Source organism: Panthera uncia, chromosome B4 (genome assembly GCF_023721935.1).
Source record: "Panthera uncia isolate 11264 chromosome B4, Puncia_PCG_1.0, whole genome shotgun sequence".
Taxonomy (NCBI): Eukaryota; Metazoa; Chordata; class Mammalia; order Carnivora; family Felidae; genus Panthera; species Panthera uncia.
In genome coordinates this window covers 37,999,796-38,017,116 of record NC_064809.1, presented here as the reverse complement: position 1 = coordinate 38,017,116, position 17,321 = coordinate 37,999,796, and the positions used below count along the sequence as shown (strand labels likewise).

Here is a 17,321-nt window from a genome sequence, read left to right as displayed (position 1 = left end):
ATTTCACCCACTCAACAAATATTTACTAAGTATCTACTACATATAAAACGTTCTAGACACTAGGGAGGAGGATTACAGACATGGATCAAGTCAGAGTCTGCTCCTAGGGGTCTTGCAATATGGTTTGGGGGAGAGAAGGTGATACCAGAGCATACAGGGGACTAGGAGGGTTTAGTAGCGTAAGTTACATTTGAGCTAGGTGTCAAAGTTATAGAAGTGTTCTTATGGGAAGGTGAGGAGAGCAAAATGACCATAGACCACCAAGGTGAAAGAGAACAACAGGTACAGTTTGGATAATGGAGTGAAATGGGAAGAGTGCATACCTGATGAGTAGAGTCTCAGTATGGGCATTTTGAGAATGAGGATGAAGGGGTTGTGGGTGGTGGTGACTAACATCTGTGTATTATCTCTTCTGAGTCAGGCAGCGTCCCTCAGGCCTGGGGGACGATGGAGGTAAGATTTGTTCCTGGAAATTGAAGTTCTATAGCGAACATAGTGTCTATGAAGATGTGTTCCTAGATCAACAGACAGTCATGGGTTCATATACTGATAATCTGTATGTTGGCATTCTTTGTAATCGTCCCAGTAGTGGATTGAGTTAAGCTTAGAGAGTAGTGACGTGCCAGTGTTTGGTGGCTGAAGCGGTGGTAAACAAAGTATATGCACACTGAGTTTATCTAATACCCATGCGAGGTAGGAATTAAATCATTATCCTCACTTTTTTAGTGATGATACTAAGTCTCAAAGTTTGGTGAACTTTCTGAATAAGGACGGAAACAGGTTTTAAATCTAGGACTTTCTGGCTCCAGAACACATACTCTTGCCAGTCGGACTTAACATATGGGATTTCAAGCGGGTAGAAAAGGACCTGTGTGAGGCGACTGGGTGGCTCAGTTAAGTATCTCACTTTGTCTCAGGTCATGATCTCACAGTTTGTGGGTTCAAGCCCTGCATTGGGCTGTCTGCTGTCACCACAGAGCCTGCTTTGGATGCTCTGTTCCCCTCTTTGCCTCTCTCTGCTTGCTCTCTCTCTCTCTTGCAAAAATAAATAAATTTTAAAAAGAAAAGAAAAAAAAGAAGAGTGGTGTCTGGGTGACTCATCGGTTAAGCAGCTGACTTCAGCTCAAGTCATGATCTCACAGTTCATGAGTTCGAGTCCCGCATTGGACTCTATGCTGACAGCTCACAGCCTGGAGCCTGCCTCAGATTCTGTGTCTCCCTCTCTCTCTGCACCTCCCCCACTCATGTTCTGTCTCTCTCAAAAATAAATAAACAGTGCAAATTAAAAAAAAAGAAAGTAAAAGAAAAGGACCTGTGAGGAAAGTCACAGGGAGTTGAGATAAGGAAGGGTTCCTGAGCTGCAGAAAATCATGAACTTTTTGTGACACAGACTCTCATGTGTTTAGAACTTGTTTCTAGTGGTGCAGCATCTGAGCACGAGTAGGGAAATGATACAGCCTCCTCAGGATTGGCACGGCACATGCAGCACATGGCCGAGGAAATGAGTCGAATGTTTTTTGGCGTCTCAGAGTTTGGTATACAGGCTGCAGGCAGACATTTGCAACAGGTTTGAAGGATGGGGTGAGGGGAAATGCTGAGTATGACCCACCTGTTCTAAAATTCTCAAGCAGAATGTTGAGGTCTTTGGTTGATGCAACTCATCCCCTAAGAGTTAGGTCTGTTTTTGAAATAGTATCTGATAACACTCATCTATTTATTGAGCACTTAATATAAGTCAGTCAGTTCTATGCCTCCGCACTTACAGTGGTGAACAAAACAGACTAGGCCCCAGCCCTCATGGGCTTGCAGTGTAGTGCAGGGAGGCAGACATTAAGCCAATAATTAATCACACAAGTAACATTTAACTGCAACTGCAGTAAAAGCTTTGAAAGAAAAAGAACAGTGAGGGTGCCTGGGTGGCTCAGTCAGTTAAGCGTCTAGCTGTTGATATTGGCTCTGATTGTGATCTCACGGTTCCTGAGATCAAGCCTAGAGATGGGCTTTGTGCAGACAGTGCAGAATCTGCTTGGGATTCTGTGTCTCCCTCTCTCTCTCTTGTCCCTCCCCGACTCATTCTCTCTCTCTCTCTTAAAAATAAATAAACTTAAAACAACAACAACAACAACGACAATGTATCATAGAGGGAGCTAATATTAGATTGAGAGACCGGGTAAGTCCACTCTGTGAAAGTCACTTTTACAGCAATCCGAAGGATTGAGCAAGAGTCAGCCAGGTGAAGGTTGGATGGGAGGCCAGGAGGGCTATTTAGACAACAGAAATAGTGTGAGCAGAGACCCTGAGACAGAAAGGAACTTGGTGCCTCAGGCAGAGAGAAGCCATGTGTGGCAGGAACCCAGTGAACCAGGAGATGAGGCCAGTAGGTAGGCAGGAACTAGCCAGGCATGTTTAGAATTTTGAATTTTGTCCTTAGAGGAGTGCGAAGCCATTGAAGGATTTTATATAGGAAGTGGCATTATCATATTTGTGTTTTTAAAAAGACCATTCTGACTGCTGTGGGGAACATGAGTTATGTATTAGGGAGGGTGTTAGGCAGAATAATGACCTCCCAAACATACCTACATCCTAATTCCTAGAAGTTGTGAGTATGTTAGATTGCATAGCAAAGGGGAATTAAGATTGCTAATCAGCTGACCTTATGATTGGGAGATTGGTTATTTGGATTATCTAGGTGGACCCAGTGCAATCACAAGCATCCTTAAAAGCAGAAGAAGGAGACAAAAAGCCAGAGAGAGATGTTACTATGGAAGAACAGTCAACATTGCTGGCTTTGGAGATGAAGTAAGGGAGACACAAGGCAAGGATTGTGGGTAGCTTTTAAAAGCGGGAAACGCCAAGGAAACAGATGCTTTCCCTACAGCCTCCAGAAGGGAATCAGGCCCACGGTGATTTTGGCCTAGTGAGTTCCATGTCAGACTTCAACATAGGTGGGAGATAATAAATTTGTGTTGTTTTCAGCCACTGAGTTTATGGTAATTTGTTCCCTCAACAATCGAAAATTAATCCAGAGGGGCATCAGAAAGGCTGTTGGAAGACCACTTGGGGATCTATAGTGTAGTCCAGGGTGAAGTTGAAGGTGATCTGGACTAAATCGATGGTAGTGGACAGAGAGAGACAGAAGTGGATCAGTTCATGCTGCGCTTTGGATGAGGAGTGACAGATTTCTGGCATGGACAGCTGGGAGGAACGAGATACTTTTCACTGAGATGGGGAGACTGGGAAAGTGGAAGTTATGGTGGAGATCAAGAGTTTGGTTTTGGGCCTGTTCTAGGTTTAATGTGCCTGTGAAGCACTCAAGCAGGAAAGTCAAAGAGGCTATTGGCTATTGGGTAGTTGGGTCCGGAACTCAGAGGAGAAGACTGAGCTAGAAATGGCATTTTGGACTTAATCTATGTGGATGGCTTTTAAAGTCATGAGAGTAAGTGAGGCTCCTAGGACAGTGTTTCTCAAACTTTGAACACCCATGCAGATCACCAATTTTAAACAAGAAAGTAGTATTTAAAAAATTGTTTTCAGTATTGAAAAGGATGATATTTTTGCAGCCTCTTACAAAGTATATATCTGTCTTGTTGACAGATAGCTTGAGATGTAGGTTAGATCCAGACACTCTGAATTGTCCTGCCTGTATTTCTACTAAATTAGGAGACTCCATGCTAGAGTTATAGATTGTCAAGATTTGCAACTGGTATTTGCTGGCTCTGTCAGATGTTTTGGGATGCCAAGACCAAACACAGACTGAGAAAGCATGAGATTTTTCCCTGAAGACTATTCCTAATGCTCCATCAGTTGCCAAATTGACACACTTAAAAGATTAAGTAACTGTAGGGGTGAATGTTTCAACCAGCCTAAATGTTTGGAAGATAGGAGCAAATGGATTCTTAGTCATTCTTTGAGTACTTCAGTCTCTGGAAAGTATCTGTTGGTGTTTTGTTGTAACATTTGGATGTGTTCTTTATATATCCACAAGCATAAAATCATTCTCACTTTGCTGAGTGAAGAAAGCCATCCAATTCTGGGAAGGAGTCACACCTTAGCAATTCAACCATTTGCAGCATAGTTTCGTGACCAGCAAATCTGGTATCTTATTCTCCTCATTAAAAACTGAGATGTTTTGGCCTTGAAGTAATGGTTCAGGTTAGTTAAGCTGCTGGGTGTATTTTAGCTAAGCAGCCCTCTGGAAATCAGGAATGGCTATTCGTATTATCAGCATCACAAAGAAATATTTTTATCTCGTCTCTCCCTGTGGAAACTCTTGTCAGCGCTTTTTTTTCCTTGACACCCTTTACACTCGAGTAGGAAGGGTAATTTTGCAAACACTGCCATTTCTTTCCACACAGCCAAGAGCACATACTGAGTTGTCAAGATTTGCTGACACTCAATTTCATTATTTCCTTCAACACTCAGTTACAATCAGGAGGCATATTGTTGACTTCTAATTGTTCCATGTGTCTAAAACGCCTTTTAGTAATGCAGCAACACCTTTTCTTGTTGTTTGTATAGCTCATGCTCTGTCGGTTTTGAGCGGGGTGCACCTTTTCCAGCCCACGTCACGGCTCACAAAAGCATCATCGTCTAAATGAAAACTGTCTTCCCTTGTGCCGTGAGTTTTCACTGATAAGCAGAACAAAAAGTTATTGAGTACTTCTACCTCATTACAGAGTACATATACTACACGGACCGATTTGTGTTTTTCCACAAGTAGTTTGTTCAGTTTTAAAACAAAATATACGCTGAAACACTCATGTGATAATAATTGCTCTCTCATATCATGTGCCATTGATATTATGTGACTTCCAGCAGAGTCCTATAATAAAGAAATTTTGTCAATAGCTGTTTTTTTTTTCCCCCACAATTAAATTGGGCATTAAATTTGGGCTAACAGCTTCTTAGGAATATTAAGACCTTACCGTTTTAGCTGAGGAATGCCTCTAGTTTTGGTCTCTTCTCTACCCTGTCAACAAAGTAAATTGATTTGAGGCTTTGTTTGAAGATGAGGTGAAAGTTCACTTGGTTCTACACCACCATATTTGCTGAACACTAGCTGATACGCACTGATCAGCAGAGACTGAACATACTGACATAGCAAGTTGGTAACTTTAAAGAAACCCATGAAAATCACTATTACTCATACATTTCAACTTTACAAAATGTATATGAGCAAATTTCTTTAATTTTTCCTCTGAAAATGCCTGTGAACTACTTCATGATTCTTGAGGACTGATCATGTTTTGAAGTTGCTGAGAAGGACAAGAAAAGGGGCTAGGACTGAGTGAGCCCACAGAACCTAAAAGTTGCAGGCGATAGATTTTGTGGCGAAAAACGTAAGACAATCTAGAAAGTATGATTTCATGGAAATCAAGAAAAGAGTAATTCAGGACAGAGGGTAAGCTGTGGAATGTTACAGAGAGGTCAAGTAAGATGAGGGCTGATAAAAGAGCATAGGGTTTAGCAACATGAAGCTAGGATTGGAAATCCTAGCAAGTCCAGTACGTTTGTTTGCTTGTTTGTGATGGTGGCGGGAGGTATTGGGCCAGAAGCTAGAGAAACTAAATTAGAGTGGATTTTACAGTGAATGGAAAGGGAGGAAATGAAAAGGTGTGTATAGCAAAGAGTTCTAGTTAATCCACCAGTGGAGATAAAATGGAATCCTAAAAGTGTACTGAATCCAAAAGAAGATAGAAAAAGATGAAAAGGGAATAAAGAACAAAAGGAACAAGTAAAAAGCAAATGGCGAGATGATAAACTTAAACCTAGTATCAATAATCATACTATAGTAAATGCTGTAAACACTTCAATTAGAGGACAGATTGTCAGATTAGAGTAAAAAGTAAGACCCAACTCTAAGCTGTCTACAAGAAACACGCTTTGAATATAAAGATGCAAGTAGGATAAAACTGAATGGAGAGAGATCTGTGGTGCTGACAGCAGTCAAGAGAAAGCTTGAGTAGTATATTAAAGTGGGTTTCAAAGACGATGATATTAGAGTAAAGAACGTCATTTCCTATGATACAGAGGTCAGTTAATCAGTAACAACCCTAAACATTTATATACCTGATAATAGAGCTCCAAAATACATGAACCAAAACTAATAGAACTGTAGGGAGAAATAGACAAATCCCATTATCGTTGGAGACTTTACTACTCCTATCTTAATAATTGCCAGAATAAGTAGATAAAAATGAGAAAAGGTATAGAAGACTTGAACAATACCGTCAGTCAATCAACTTGACCTAATTCACATTTATAGACCATTACACTCAACAATAGCTGAATACACTTTTTTTTTTCAACTATACAGGGAACATTTCACAAGATAGACCACATTCTGGACTATAAAATAAGTCTCAGTACATTTAAAAGAATTCAAGTCATATAAAGTATGCTATCTGATCAAAATGAAATTAAATTAGAATTCAGTAAAAGAAAGATCTGTAAAACCCACAAGCGTCTGGTAAGTAAATAGCACTTTAACGTATCGGTCAAAGAGGTAGAAAGTATGAAGGTAACAGATCAAACTTGTGATAAGCTGCTACAACAGTACTGAAAGGGAAATTTATAGCTAAATTGATGCCTGTATTGGAAAGAAATGTCACAAATCCATGACCATAGCTTCCTCCTTAAGAAACTAGAAAAAGAGCAAATTAAACTCAAGCTGGAGCAAGGAAATAAAATTTAGAGTGGAAATCACTGAAATGAAAACAGAAAAATCAATGAATGCATAAGCTGGTTTTTTTGTTGTTGTTGCTGTTTTTGTTTTTGTTTTTGTTTTTTTTTTGAGGAGCATAAATAAAATTGATAAACTTCTAGCCAGACGGATCAGGAGAAAAAGAATACAAATTATCAATATTAAGAGAGGTGACATCACTACATATTCTACAAACATTAAAGGGTAGTGAGGGAATGTTATGAACAATTTAACGTTAAAGACACAAACTACCAGAGCTCACTGAAGAAGAAATAACATGAATAACCTAAAATCTATTCAAGAGTTCAAATTTATGGAAAAGGCCTACCCACAAAGAAAACTCCAAGCCCAGATGGTTTCTCTGGTAAATTCTAACAAATATTTAAGGAAGAAACAATACTAATTCTGCACAAGCTTTCAGAAAATTGAAGAGAAGGTTATACTTCACAACTCATTCTATGAAGCTGGCATTACCCTGATACCAAAACCAAAGACATGATAAGCAGCTAATGAACACGGATACAAAAATTTTAAGAAAAATTTTAGCAAATTGAGTCTAACATATAAGAAGACTGATGCATAATTACAAAATGGTGTTTATCCTCAAAATGGAAGGTTGGTTTAATATTTGAACAGCAATCAATGTAACTCACCATATAAACAAACTAAAATAAAAAAAACATATGATCATTTTAATGTATTCAGAAAAAGCATTTGGCAAAATCCAGTATCTCTGATAAAAACTCCAACCCGGGAGTAGAAGACAACTTGTTCAACCTGATAACGGATGGGCAGAAAAGGGCTAACTCAACAGGCCTGGGGTGCTCAAACAGTGTACATTCTCAAGAAAGGCCTGGGCTCTTAAAATAGTTAGTCTGATGAGTATATTTGCATGCCTGAGATCTTGAGCCATGCTATCCCAATTTATCTAGATAGTTTATACTGGCAGTGTGATTTATGGTGAACATTTGCTTTCTCTCTAGAGGTCTGGAATGTCTGTAGCTGAGGTCAGTCACATAGGGTGCTAAATGCTTACGTGACTAACTCCTAGTAAAAACTCTGGACATGTAGGCTCAGGTGAACATCCCTGGTTGGCAACCCTTTGTACTTGTTTTCACATATGGTTGCTGGGAGAATTAAGTGTGTCCTATGTGACTCCATTGGGAGGGGACACTTGGAAGCTTATACATTTTCCTCTGGACTTCATGCACTTTTCCCTTTTGCTTATTTGACTCTGTATACTTTTACTGTAATAAACTGTAACCATGAATAGAACAACTTCTGAGTCCTGTGAGTCCTTCTCCTATGAGCCTGAGGGTGATTGTGGGAACCCCTGACATAAGGGGCATCTACAAAAACCTGTGTCTAATATCAAACTTAAGAGTGAAAGACTGAATACTTTCTCACTTAGATCAGGAACAAATGATGCCCATTCTTTATTCATCATTGAATATGCACTGGAGATTATAATCACTGCAATAAGGCAAGAAAAAGAAGGCATGAGAAATAGCAGTCATCTATATGCTAAAACAAAGTAAGGCAATCTGTATCTCTCTATCTCTCTATCTCTAGAAATGCCTGTATAGAAGATCTGATGGAATGTCCAAAAACCTAGAAGTAATAAGAAGGTTTAGTAAGGATGCTGAGTACAGGATCCATGTACAAAAAATAATGTACCTCTATATATAAGCAACATTCAACCAGTAATTGAAATTTTAAATGCAATTCCATTTACAATAACAAAAAATGTGGAATACTTAGGCATGAAGATTGCATAAATGATGTGCAAACCCTATACACTGAGAACTATAAAACATTACTGAAAAAAAGGTAAAGAAGACCTAAAACAAGTCAATAGATATGCCTCAGGGCGCCCAGGTGGCCCAGTCTGTTAAATATCAGACTCTTGATTTCAGCTCAGGTCAGGATCTTACAGTTTGTCAGATTGAGCCCCGCCTTGGGCTCTGTGCTGACAGTGCAGAGCCTGCAGAGTTCTCTTGCTCTCTCTCTGCCTCTCCCCTGTTCACGCTCTCTCTTTCAAAATAAATACATAAATGTTAAAAAAGAAAGAAAGAAAGAGATGTGCCTCATTCATGGGTTGAAATTCTCAACATTATTAAGATGGCAATTATCTCCAAATGGGTCACATACTACACCATCCCAATCAAAATTGAAAGGACCTAGTAGAGCTAAGCAATTTTGAAAAAGAACAAATTTGGAACACTAACACTACCTGATTTAAAGATTCATTGTGAAACTACAGTCATCAAAACTGTAGTATTAGCAGTAAGATAGAGAAAATGATTATTAGAATAGATCAGAATCCAGAAATAGACCCACCAACATAGATACTGATTTATTGTTTTTTAATAAAAGGATTAAGTGGAAAAAGGACAGTTGTTCGATGTTTGGTCAGAGGTTGTGTTTAAGCCTCTTGTGCCAGTGGAGGTTTCCACTCTGTGTTGATCCCTCCATATGCAGCTTAGGAAATGTTTTCAAGTCTGTCTCATGACCTGCTCTGATCATTCCCGGGTAGGTACAGCCTGGTGCTTGTACACAGCCTTCCTGACTATCATGGTTAACTGTAATCCCAGGAGGGCTTTCCTTAGTTATCCCTGTTTCTCTATATTAAACTTCTGTATGCTCTACCATTTGGCTTGTATCGGAGCTTTGGGCCTCTTCATTGCTTTTCCTGGATATTTCCATTATTTTCAATAACGCTCTTTGGCATGAGGTTCTCTATTTTCTGTTCCAAATAAAGTCAGTCCCCTCAGAGACATGGAGCTCTTTGTCCCTACAGTGTGCCTTTCCCCCTCAGTAGAACCCTGTTGCCACTATACCTGTGGCTTGGGGTGGGAGTGGCTTTTCCCATAGTGATTGATACCTGGTCTTTGGGTGGAAGGGGTGTTGGTAGCCCTGGGTCTTCTTGACTTACTCCTTCTGACATGGAACTTCCACCTTATGAGTAAACTAGAGTGATAGCAATCAGGGCTCAGTATCTCTAATCTACTGGGCCTGGAGTAGAGTTTCCACCACATGAGCTAGGACTGGGTGAAGGAACCAGGAGGTCCGTCCCATCTATGGCCTGCCCAGAACCTCTAGGCTGAAGGGGATGAGAAACACCAACAGCCTGCCCCTTCCAGGATGAAACTAGCCCAGGACTAGGATATGGAGGGAAAGGGAACCCCTGTCTTCTTCTCTGCACAGACCTGAGGTAGAGCTTCTGTAACAGTGCTGGAGGAATGGGGTAATGGAACAGATCTTCTTGGCTCAAATGCCACACTCTCACCTGTTCTGAGATTTAGTAGATTTTTTCTGAATAAATGTTTCTCCATTTGCTATATGCCCTTAGAGACTTTACATGTTTTTGTTTGTTTGCTTTGGTTTTTAAAATGATGCTCACCAACTAAAATGCAATTTTGCTGGGAAGGCCCACTGAACTCCTTACTGTGTCATTCCAAAAGCTCCACCTTGTTTTTAAGCTTTTAATAGCAGGCTTTGGATCTTTGGATCTTCTTCTTAGACAAGAAGATTTCTTGTCTTAGAGACAAGAAAGTTTTCATTACCAAATATGATTTTTCTGAAGATACTGTGTTTATACTAATATTTTGTTAGCATTTTGTTCACTGTAATATTTTATTCACTGTAATAAACTTATCAGAAAGCTTTTAACTGGTCTGGAAGATGGCATTATTTTTCTCCTATAGACTGGGATTTTGATGTTAAATTACTTTTCCACATAGCCTTTCTATTTGATGACCCAGATTGACTATTCCCAGGTTCCATATAGTCTCTTTGGATAGATAGCATTATAGACAGATTCGACCAGCATACCCACTGCACTTGAAAATTTATAAAATGCTTTTCCAGTTTATACTAGCTTCTTTTCTTCATGGCGTGGTGTGCCAGAAGCATCAATCCTGCCAATTAAAAACTGAACATTGGCATGGTAGCTGAACTAATTTGTTCAGCTAGCATTTATTAATTGCCTACTCCACGACAGACAGCTTGCTCACATTCCTCTTATTGCCTATAAATGTGTTCTAATCTAGGTCCATTATTACTATGGTTAATGTATTGTAAAGTTATTAATTTAAACTTGGCTTACTCTTTGAGCCTCGTTATACAGAATAGCCCTTCCTTTGGAGGAGTAACTTATTGTAGGAAACTATAAGACTTAGTCTTATGAACTAACTCTTGGGAAAAAGCCATAATGTCTGAGAAGTAAAGCAACCAAATTAAGCTTTCACAATAGAGGAGAGAAGGAGCAACTGTCCATATATGAAAATGAAGCCATCCACGTTGGCAGTTTAGGGAAGAACTGATGCTCAGGAGGTCTTGGGTGTTTCTTTAATCTCCTTTGTACTGCTAACTCTATGATTCTGTTTTTTACTTTGTTTTTTGTTTTTGTTTTTAGTTTCAAGGTTTTGTTTTGTTTTGTTTTTACGTCTATTTTTTGAGAGAGACAGAGGCAGCGTGAGTGGGGGAGGGGCAGAGAGAGAGGGAGAGACAGAGAATCCCAAGTAGGCTCCCTACTGCTAGGGCAGAGCCGGACATGGGGCTCAAACTCATGAACCTGTGAGATCGTCACCTGAGCAGAAACCAAGAGTCAGGTGCTTAACCTAAGAATGAAACAGGCGTCCCTCAAGTTTTTATTTAAATTCCAGTTAGTTAACATATAGTGTAATATTAGTTTTAGGAGTAGAATTCAGTGATTAATCACTTACACCCAGGGCTTATCACAACAAATGCCCTCCTTAATACCCATCACCCATTTAACCCATCCACTGCTCACCTTCCCTCAGTTTGTTTCTCTGTTGTTAAGGGTCTGTTTTATGGTTTGCCTCTCTCTCTCTTTTTTCCCCCTATCATCATCTGTTTTGTTTCTTAAATTCCATATATAAGTGAAATCGTATGGTATTTGTCTTTCTCTGACTGACTTATTTTGCCTAGCATAATACACCCTGGCTCTATCCATGTTACTGTAAATTGCAAGATATCATTTTTTTATTACTGAGTAATATTCCATTGTGTGTGTGTGTATGTATCTATGTATGTTTGTTTGTTTGTTTATATGCACATCACATCTTCTCATTCATCAGTCGATGGTCATTTGGCTCTTTCTATTAATTTGGCGATTATTGAAAATGCTGCTGTAAACATTGGGGTGCATGTGTCTGTCCCTTCAAATTAGTATCCTTTGGGCAAATACCTAGTAATGCAATTGCTGGGTCATAGGATAGTTCTATTTTTAATTTTTTGAGGAACCTCCATACTGTTTTCCAGGGTGGCTACACCAGTTTGCATTCCCACCAACAGTGCAAGAGGGGTCCCCTTTCTCCACATCCTCACCAACATCTGTTGTTTCCCGTGTTGTTAAATTTAGCCATTCTGAGGAGTGTGAGGTGGTAGCTCACCGTAGTTTTGATTTGTATTTCCCTGATGATGAGTGATATTGAGTCTGATGATACTTTCACATGTCTGTTAGCCACTGGATGTCTTATTTGGAAAAATACCTTTTCATGTCTTCTGCCTATTTCTTAACTGGATTGTTTGTTTTCTGGGTGCTGAGTTTGATAAATTCTTTATAGATTTTGGAAACTAACCCTTTATCAGATATGTCATTTGCAAATATTCTGAAGGTTGCCTTTTAATTTTATTGATTGTTTCCTTCACTCTGCAGAAGCTTTTTATCTTGATGAAGTCCTGATAGTTCATGTTTGCTTTTGTTTCCCTTGCCTCAGGGGATGTGTCTAGTAAGAAGTTGCTAAAGCCAATGTCAAAGAGATTGCTTCCTCTGTTCTCCTCTAGGATTTTGATGGTTTCTTATCTCACATTTAGGTATTTCATCCATTTTGAATTTATTTTTGTGTATGGTGTAAGAAAGTGGTCCAGTGTAATTCTTCTGCATGTAGCTGTCCAGTTTTCCCACACCATTTGTTGAAAAGATTGTCTTTTTTCCATTGGATATTCTTTCCTGCTTTGTCGAAGATTAGTTGACCATATAGTTGGGGCCCATTTCTGGGTTTTCTATTCTGTTCCATTGTCCTATTTGTCTGTTTTTGTGCCAGTATCATACTGTTTTGCTCACTATAACTTTGTAAGATAATTTGAAATCCAGAATTGTGATGCCTCCAGCTTTACTTTTCTATTTCAAGATTGCTTTGGCTATTTGGGGTCTTTTGTGATTCCATACAAATTTTAGGATTGTTTGTTTTAGCTCTGTGAAAAATGCTGGTGGTGTTTTGATAGGTATTGCATTAAATGTGTAGATTGCTTTGGGTAGTATAGAAATTTTAACAATATTTGTTCTTCCAACCCATGAGAATGGAATGTTTTTCATTTCTTTGTTTCCTCTTCGGTGTCTTTCATAAGCATTCTATAGTTTTCAGAGTACAGGTCTCTTTACCAATTTGGTTAGGTTTATTTCTAGGTATCTTATGGTTTTTGGTGTAATTGTAAATGGGATCGATTCCTTGATTTCTCTTTCTGCTGCTTAATTATTGGTGTATAGAGATGCAACCTATTTCTGTGCCTTGATGTTGTATCCTGAGACTTTACTGATACCATATAGAACTTCATATATCAAGTTCTAGCAATTTTTTGGAGTCTTTCAGGTTTTCTACATAGAGTATTATGTCATCTGTAAATCGTGAAAGTTCAGCTTTTCCTTGCTGATTTGGATACCTTTTGTTTCTTTTTATTGTCTGATTTCTGAGGCTAGGACTTCCAGTACTATGTTGAATAACAATGGTGAGAGCAGACATCCCTATCTTGTTTCTGACTGTAGAGAAAAAGCTCTCAGTTTTGCCCCAGTGAGGATGATATTAGCTATGGGTCATTCATATATGGACTTTATGATGTTGAGGTATGTTCCCTCTATCCCTACTTTGTTGAAGGTTTTTATCAAGGATGGATGCTGTACTTTGTCAAATGCTTTTTCTGCATCTATTGACAGAATCACACGGTTCTTAGCCTTTCTTTATTAATTTGGTGTGTCATGTTGATTGATTTGCAAATACTGAACCTCCTTGCAGCCCAGGGATAAATGTTACTTGATCCTGGTGAATGATTCTTTTAATGTACTGTTGGATTCGATTTGTTAGTGTTTTGTTAAGAATTTTCGCATGTATGTTCATCAAGGACATTGGCCAGTAATTTTCTCTTCTAGTGGGATCTTTGTCTGGTTTTGGAATCAATGTAATGCTGGCCTCATAGAGTGAGTTTGGAAGTTTTCCTTTCATTTCTCTTTTTTGGAACAGTTTGAGAAGAATAGGTATTAACTAATCACTTAATGTTTGGTAGAATTCTCCTGGGAGGCCATCTGGTCCTGGACTTTTGTTGGTTGGGAGATTTTTTATTACAGATTCAATTTCTTTACTGGTTATTAGTTGTTCAAATATTCTATTTCTTCCTGTTTCAATTTTGGTAGTTTATATGTTTCTAGGAATTTATCCATTTCTTCTACCCAGTTTGTTAGCATATAATTTTTCATAATATTCTCCTTTAATTGTTTGTATATCTGTGGTGTTAGTTGTGATCTCTCCTCTCTCATTTGTGATTATATTTATTTGGGTCGTTTCTCTTTTATTTTTGATAAGTCTGCCTAGAAGTTTTATCAATTTTATTACTTCTTTCAAAGAAACAGCTCCTGGTTTCATTGATTTGTTCTTCTTGGGTTTTTTTGTTTGTGTCTCTATCATTTATTCCTATTCTAATCTTTACTATGTCTCTTTTTCTGCTGGCTTTAGGCTACATTTGTTGTTCTTTTTCTAGCTCCTTTAGATGTAAGGTTGGGTTGTGTATTTGAGATTTTTCTTGTTTATTGAGTTAGACGTGTATTGCTATATACTTCCCTCTTTGGACCACTTTTGCTGCATCCCAAATGTTTTGGATGGTTATGTTTTCATTTTCATTTGTTTCCATGTATTTTTTTAAATTTTGTACTTAATTTTCTGATTAACCCATTTGCTTGTTTTTGTAGGATGTTATTTAGCTTCCATGTATTTGTGGTCTTTCCAAATTTTTTCTTGTGGTTGACTTCAAGTTTCATAGCATTGTTGTTGGAAAATATGCATGGTATGATCTCGATCTTTTTGTACTTATTGAGGGCTGATTTGTGACCCAGTATGTGATCTATCCTGGAGAATGTCCCATGTGCACTCAAAAAGAATGTGTATTCTGCTGCTTTAGGATGAAATGTTCTGAATATATCTGTTAAGTCCATTTGGTCCAGTATGTCATTCAAAACTATTGTTTCCTTGTTGATTTTCTGCTTAGATTATGTGTCCATTGCTGTGAGTGGGGTGTCAGATTCCCCTGCTATTACTGTATTATTATCAGAGTTCCTTTATGTTTGTTATTAATTATTTTATGTATTTGGGTGCTTTCAAGTGGGGGTATAAGTATTTACAATTGTTAGATCTTCTTGTTGGATAAACCCCTTTATTATGATATACTGCCCTTCTTCATTTCTCGTGAAAGTCTTTGGTTTAAAATCTAGTTTGCCTGGATGCCTGGGTGGCTCAATTGGTTAAGCATCCAACTCTTGGTTTTGGCTCAGGTCATGATGTTGCAGTTCGTGAGATTGAACCCTGCCTTGGGCTCTGCTCTGGTAGCACAGGGCCTGCTTGGGATTCTCTCTCTCCCTCTCTCTGTGCCCCTTCCCTGCTCACACTCATTCTCTTTCAAAATAAGTAAATAAACATTTAAAAAAAATGTCATTTGTCTGATGGAAGTATGGCTACTCTGGCTTTCTTTAATGTCCTTTAGCATGATAAATGATTCTCTATCCCTTCACTTTCAATTTGGAGGTGTCTTTAGGTCTAAAATGAGTCTCTTGTTGGCAGCATATAGATGGGTCTTGTTTTTGTTTTTGTTTTTAATGTTTATTTATTTTTGAGAGACACGGAGAGACAGAGCATGAATGAGAGAGGGGCAGAGAGAGAGGGAGACATAAAATCTGAAGCAGGCTCCAACTCTGAGCTGTCAGCACAGAGCCCCATGTGGGGCTCGAACTCATGAACCATGAGATCGTGGCCTGAGCTGAAGTGCTGAAGTTGGACGCTTAACTGACTGAGCCACCCAGGCACCCTGATGGGTCTTGTTTTGTTTTCTTTTTTTAATCCGTTCTGACACCCTGTGTCTTTTGCATTTAGTCTATTTACATTCAGAGTGATTATTGATAGATATGAATAGTGCCATTGATTTACTTGTTAAGTCATTGTTTCTGGAGATTTTGTTTGTTTTTTTTTCTGGACTTTTTTGCTTTTGGTGTTTCTTTCCCACTCAAAGAGTCCCCTTCAATATTTCTTGGAGGGCTAATATAGTGGTCATGAACTCTTTTAGTTTTTGTTTGAGAAACTCTTTATCTCTCCTTCTCTTCTGAATGACAACCTTGCTGGATAGAATATTCTTGGCTGCATATTTTTCCCATTTAGCATGTTGAATATATCATGCCACTCCCTTCTGGACTGCCCAGTTTCTGTGGAGAGGTCTGCTGCTAACCTTGTTTGTCTTCTCTTGTAAACTAGGGATTTCTTTTCCCTTGCTGCTTTTAAAATGTTTCCCTCATCTCTGTATTTTGCAAATTTTACTACGATATGTATTGGTGTTGGCCTGCTTTTGTTGATTTAGATTCAAATTCTCTGTGCCTCCTGGAGTTGGATGTCTATTTCCTTCCCTAGATGAGGGAATTTTTCAGCTGTAATTTGTTCACATAAACCTTCTACCCCCCTTTCCCTCTTTTCTTCTGGGACTCCTATGATATGAATGTTATACTTTATGAAGTAGCTGAGTTCTCTGAGTCTACATTCATGATCCAATATATTTCTTTCCCTCTTCTTTTCTGCTTCATTATTTTCCATAATTTTATCTTGTTTTTAAATTCTTTTTTCTTTTATTTGAGAGACAGAGAGCACACGCCAGGGAAAGAGGTAGAGGAGACAGGGAGAGAATCTTAAACAGGCTGCACGCTCAGTGTGGAACCCTATGTGGGGCTTGATCCCATGACCCTTGGATCATGACCTGAGCTGAAATCAAGAGCCAGATATTCAACTGACTGAGCCACCCAGACATCCTGATAATTTGATCGTTCTGCATTACTTATCCATTCCCCTCCTTCTTCTATCCTTGTGCTCATTACATCCTACCAGTTTTGCATCTTGGCATTTTTATTTTGGCCTGACTAGTTTTTAGGTCTTATCTCTGCAGTAAGCAACTCCCTGGTGTCTTCCATGCTTTTCTCAAGCCCAGCTAGTATCTTTATGATTGTTGCTTTAAATTCTGAATCAGGCATATTACTTACATCTGTTTCGATTAGATACCTGACCATGACTTTTTCTTGTTCTTTCTTTTGGGATGAGTTCTTCTATCTTCGCATTTTGTCTAGGTCTATGTCTTATTCTCTGTGTTAGGGAAGCCTGTTATGTTTCCTGTTCCTGAGGCTTTTTGAAGAAGAGGTCACATAGTGTCCAGGTCCTTGTGCTTCAGGGAGTTTCTCTGGTGTGTGCTGTGTTCACTCTGCTTCTGTGTCTTAGTTACTCTATCCTTCAGACTAGTCATCTGCAGAGGCTCTCCTTGTCTACAGTAGGCAGTGTTTGGACCTTGAACAGAGTGT

At 38.8% G+C, this 17,321-nt stretch overlaps 1 protein-coding gene across 3 annotated transcripts in view; it reads left to right on the top strand.

Moving 5' to 3' along the window:
• Positions 1-17,321, top strand: part of PARP11 (poly(ADP-ribose) polymerase family member 11) — a 57,062-nt gene that overhangs the window by 4,179 nt on the left and 35,562 nt on the right. The window contains exon 2 of one of the 3 annotated variants that reach the window (XM_049624921.1): positions 4,519-4,618. The exons of the other annotated variants lie outside the window; for them this stretch is intronic. Within the exon in view, the coding sequence (XP_049480878.1) occupies positions 4,595-4,618 (24 nt within the window). The 5' untranslated portion in view covers positions 4,519-4,594. The remainder of the gene's footprint in view (positions 1-4,518; positions 4,619-17,321) is intronic. 3 annotated transcript variants of the gene reach the window in all.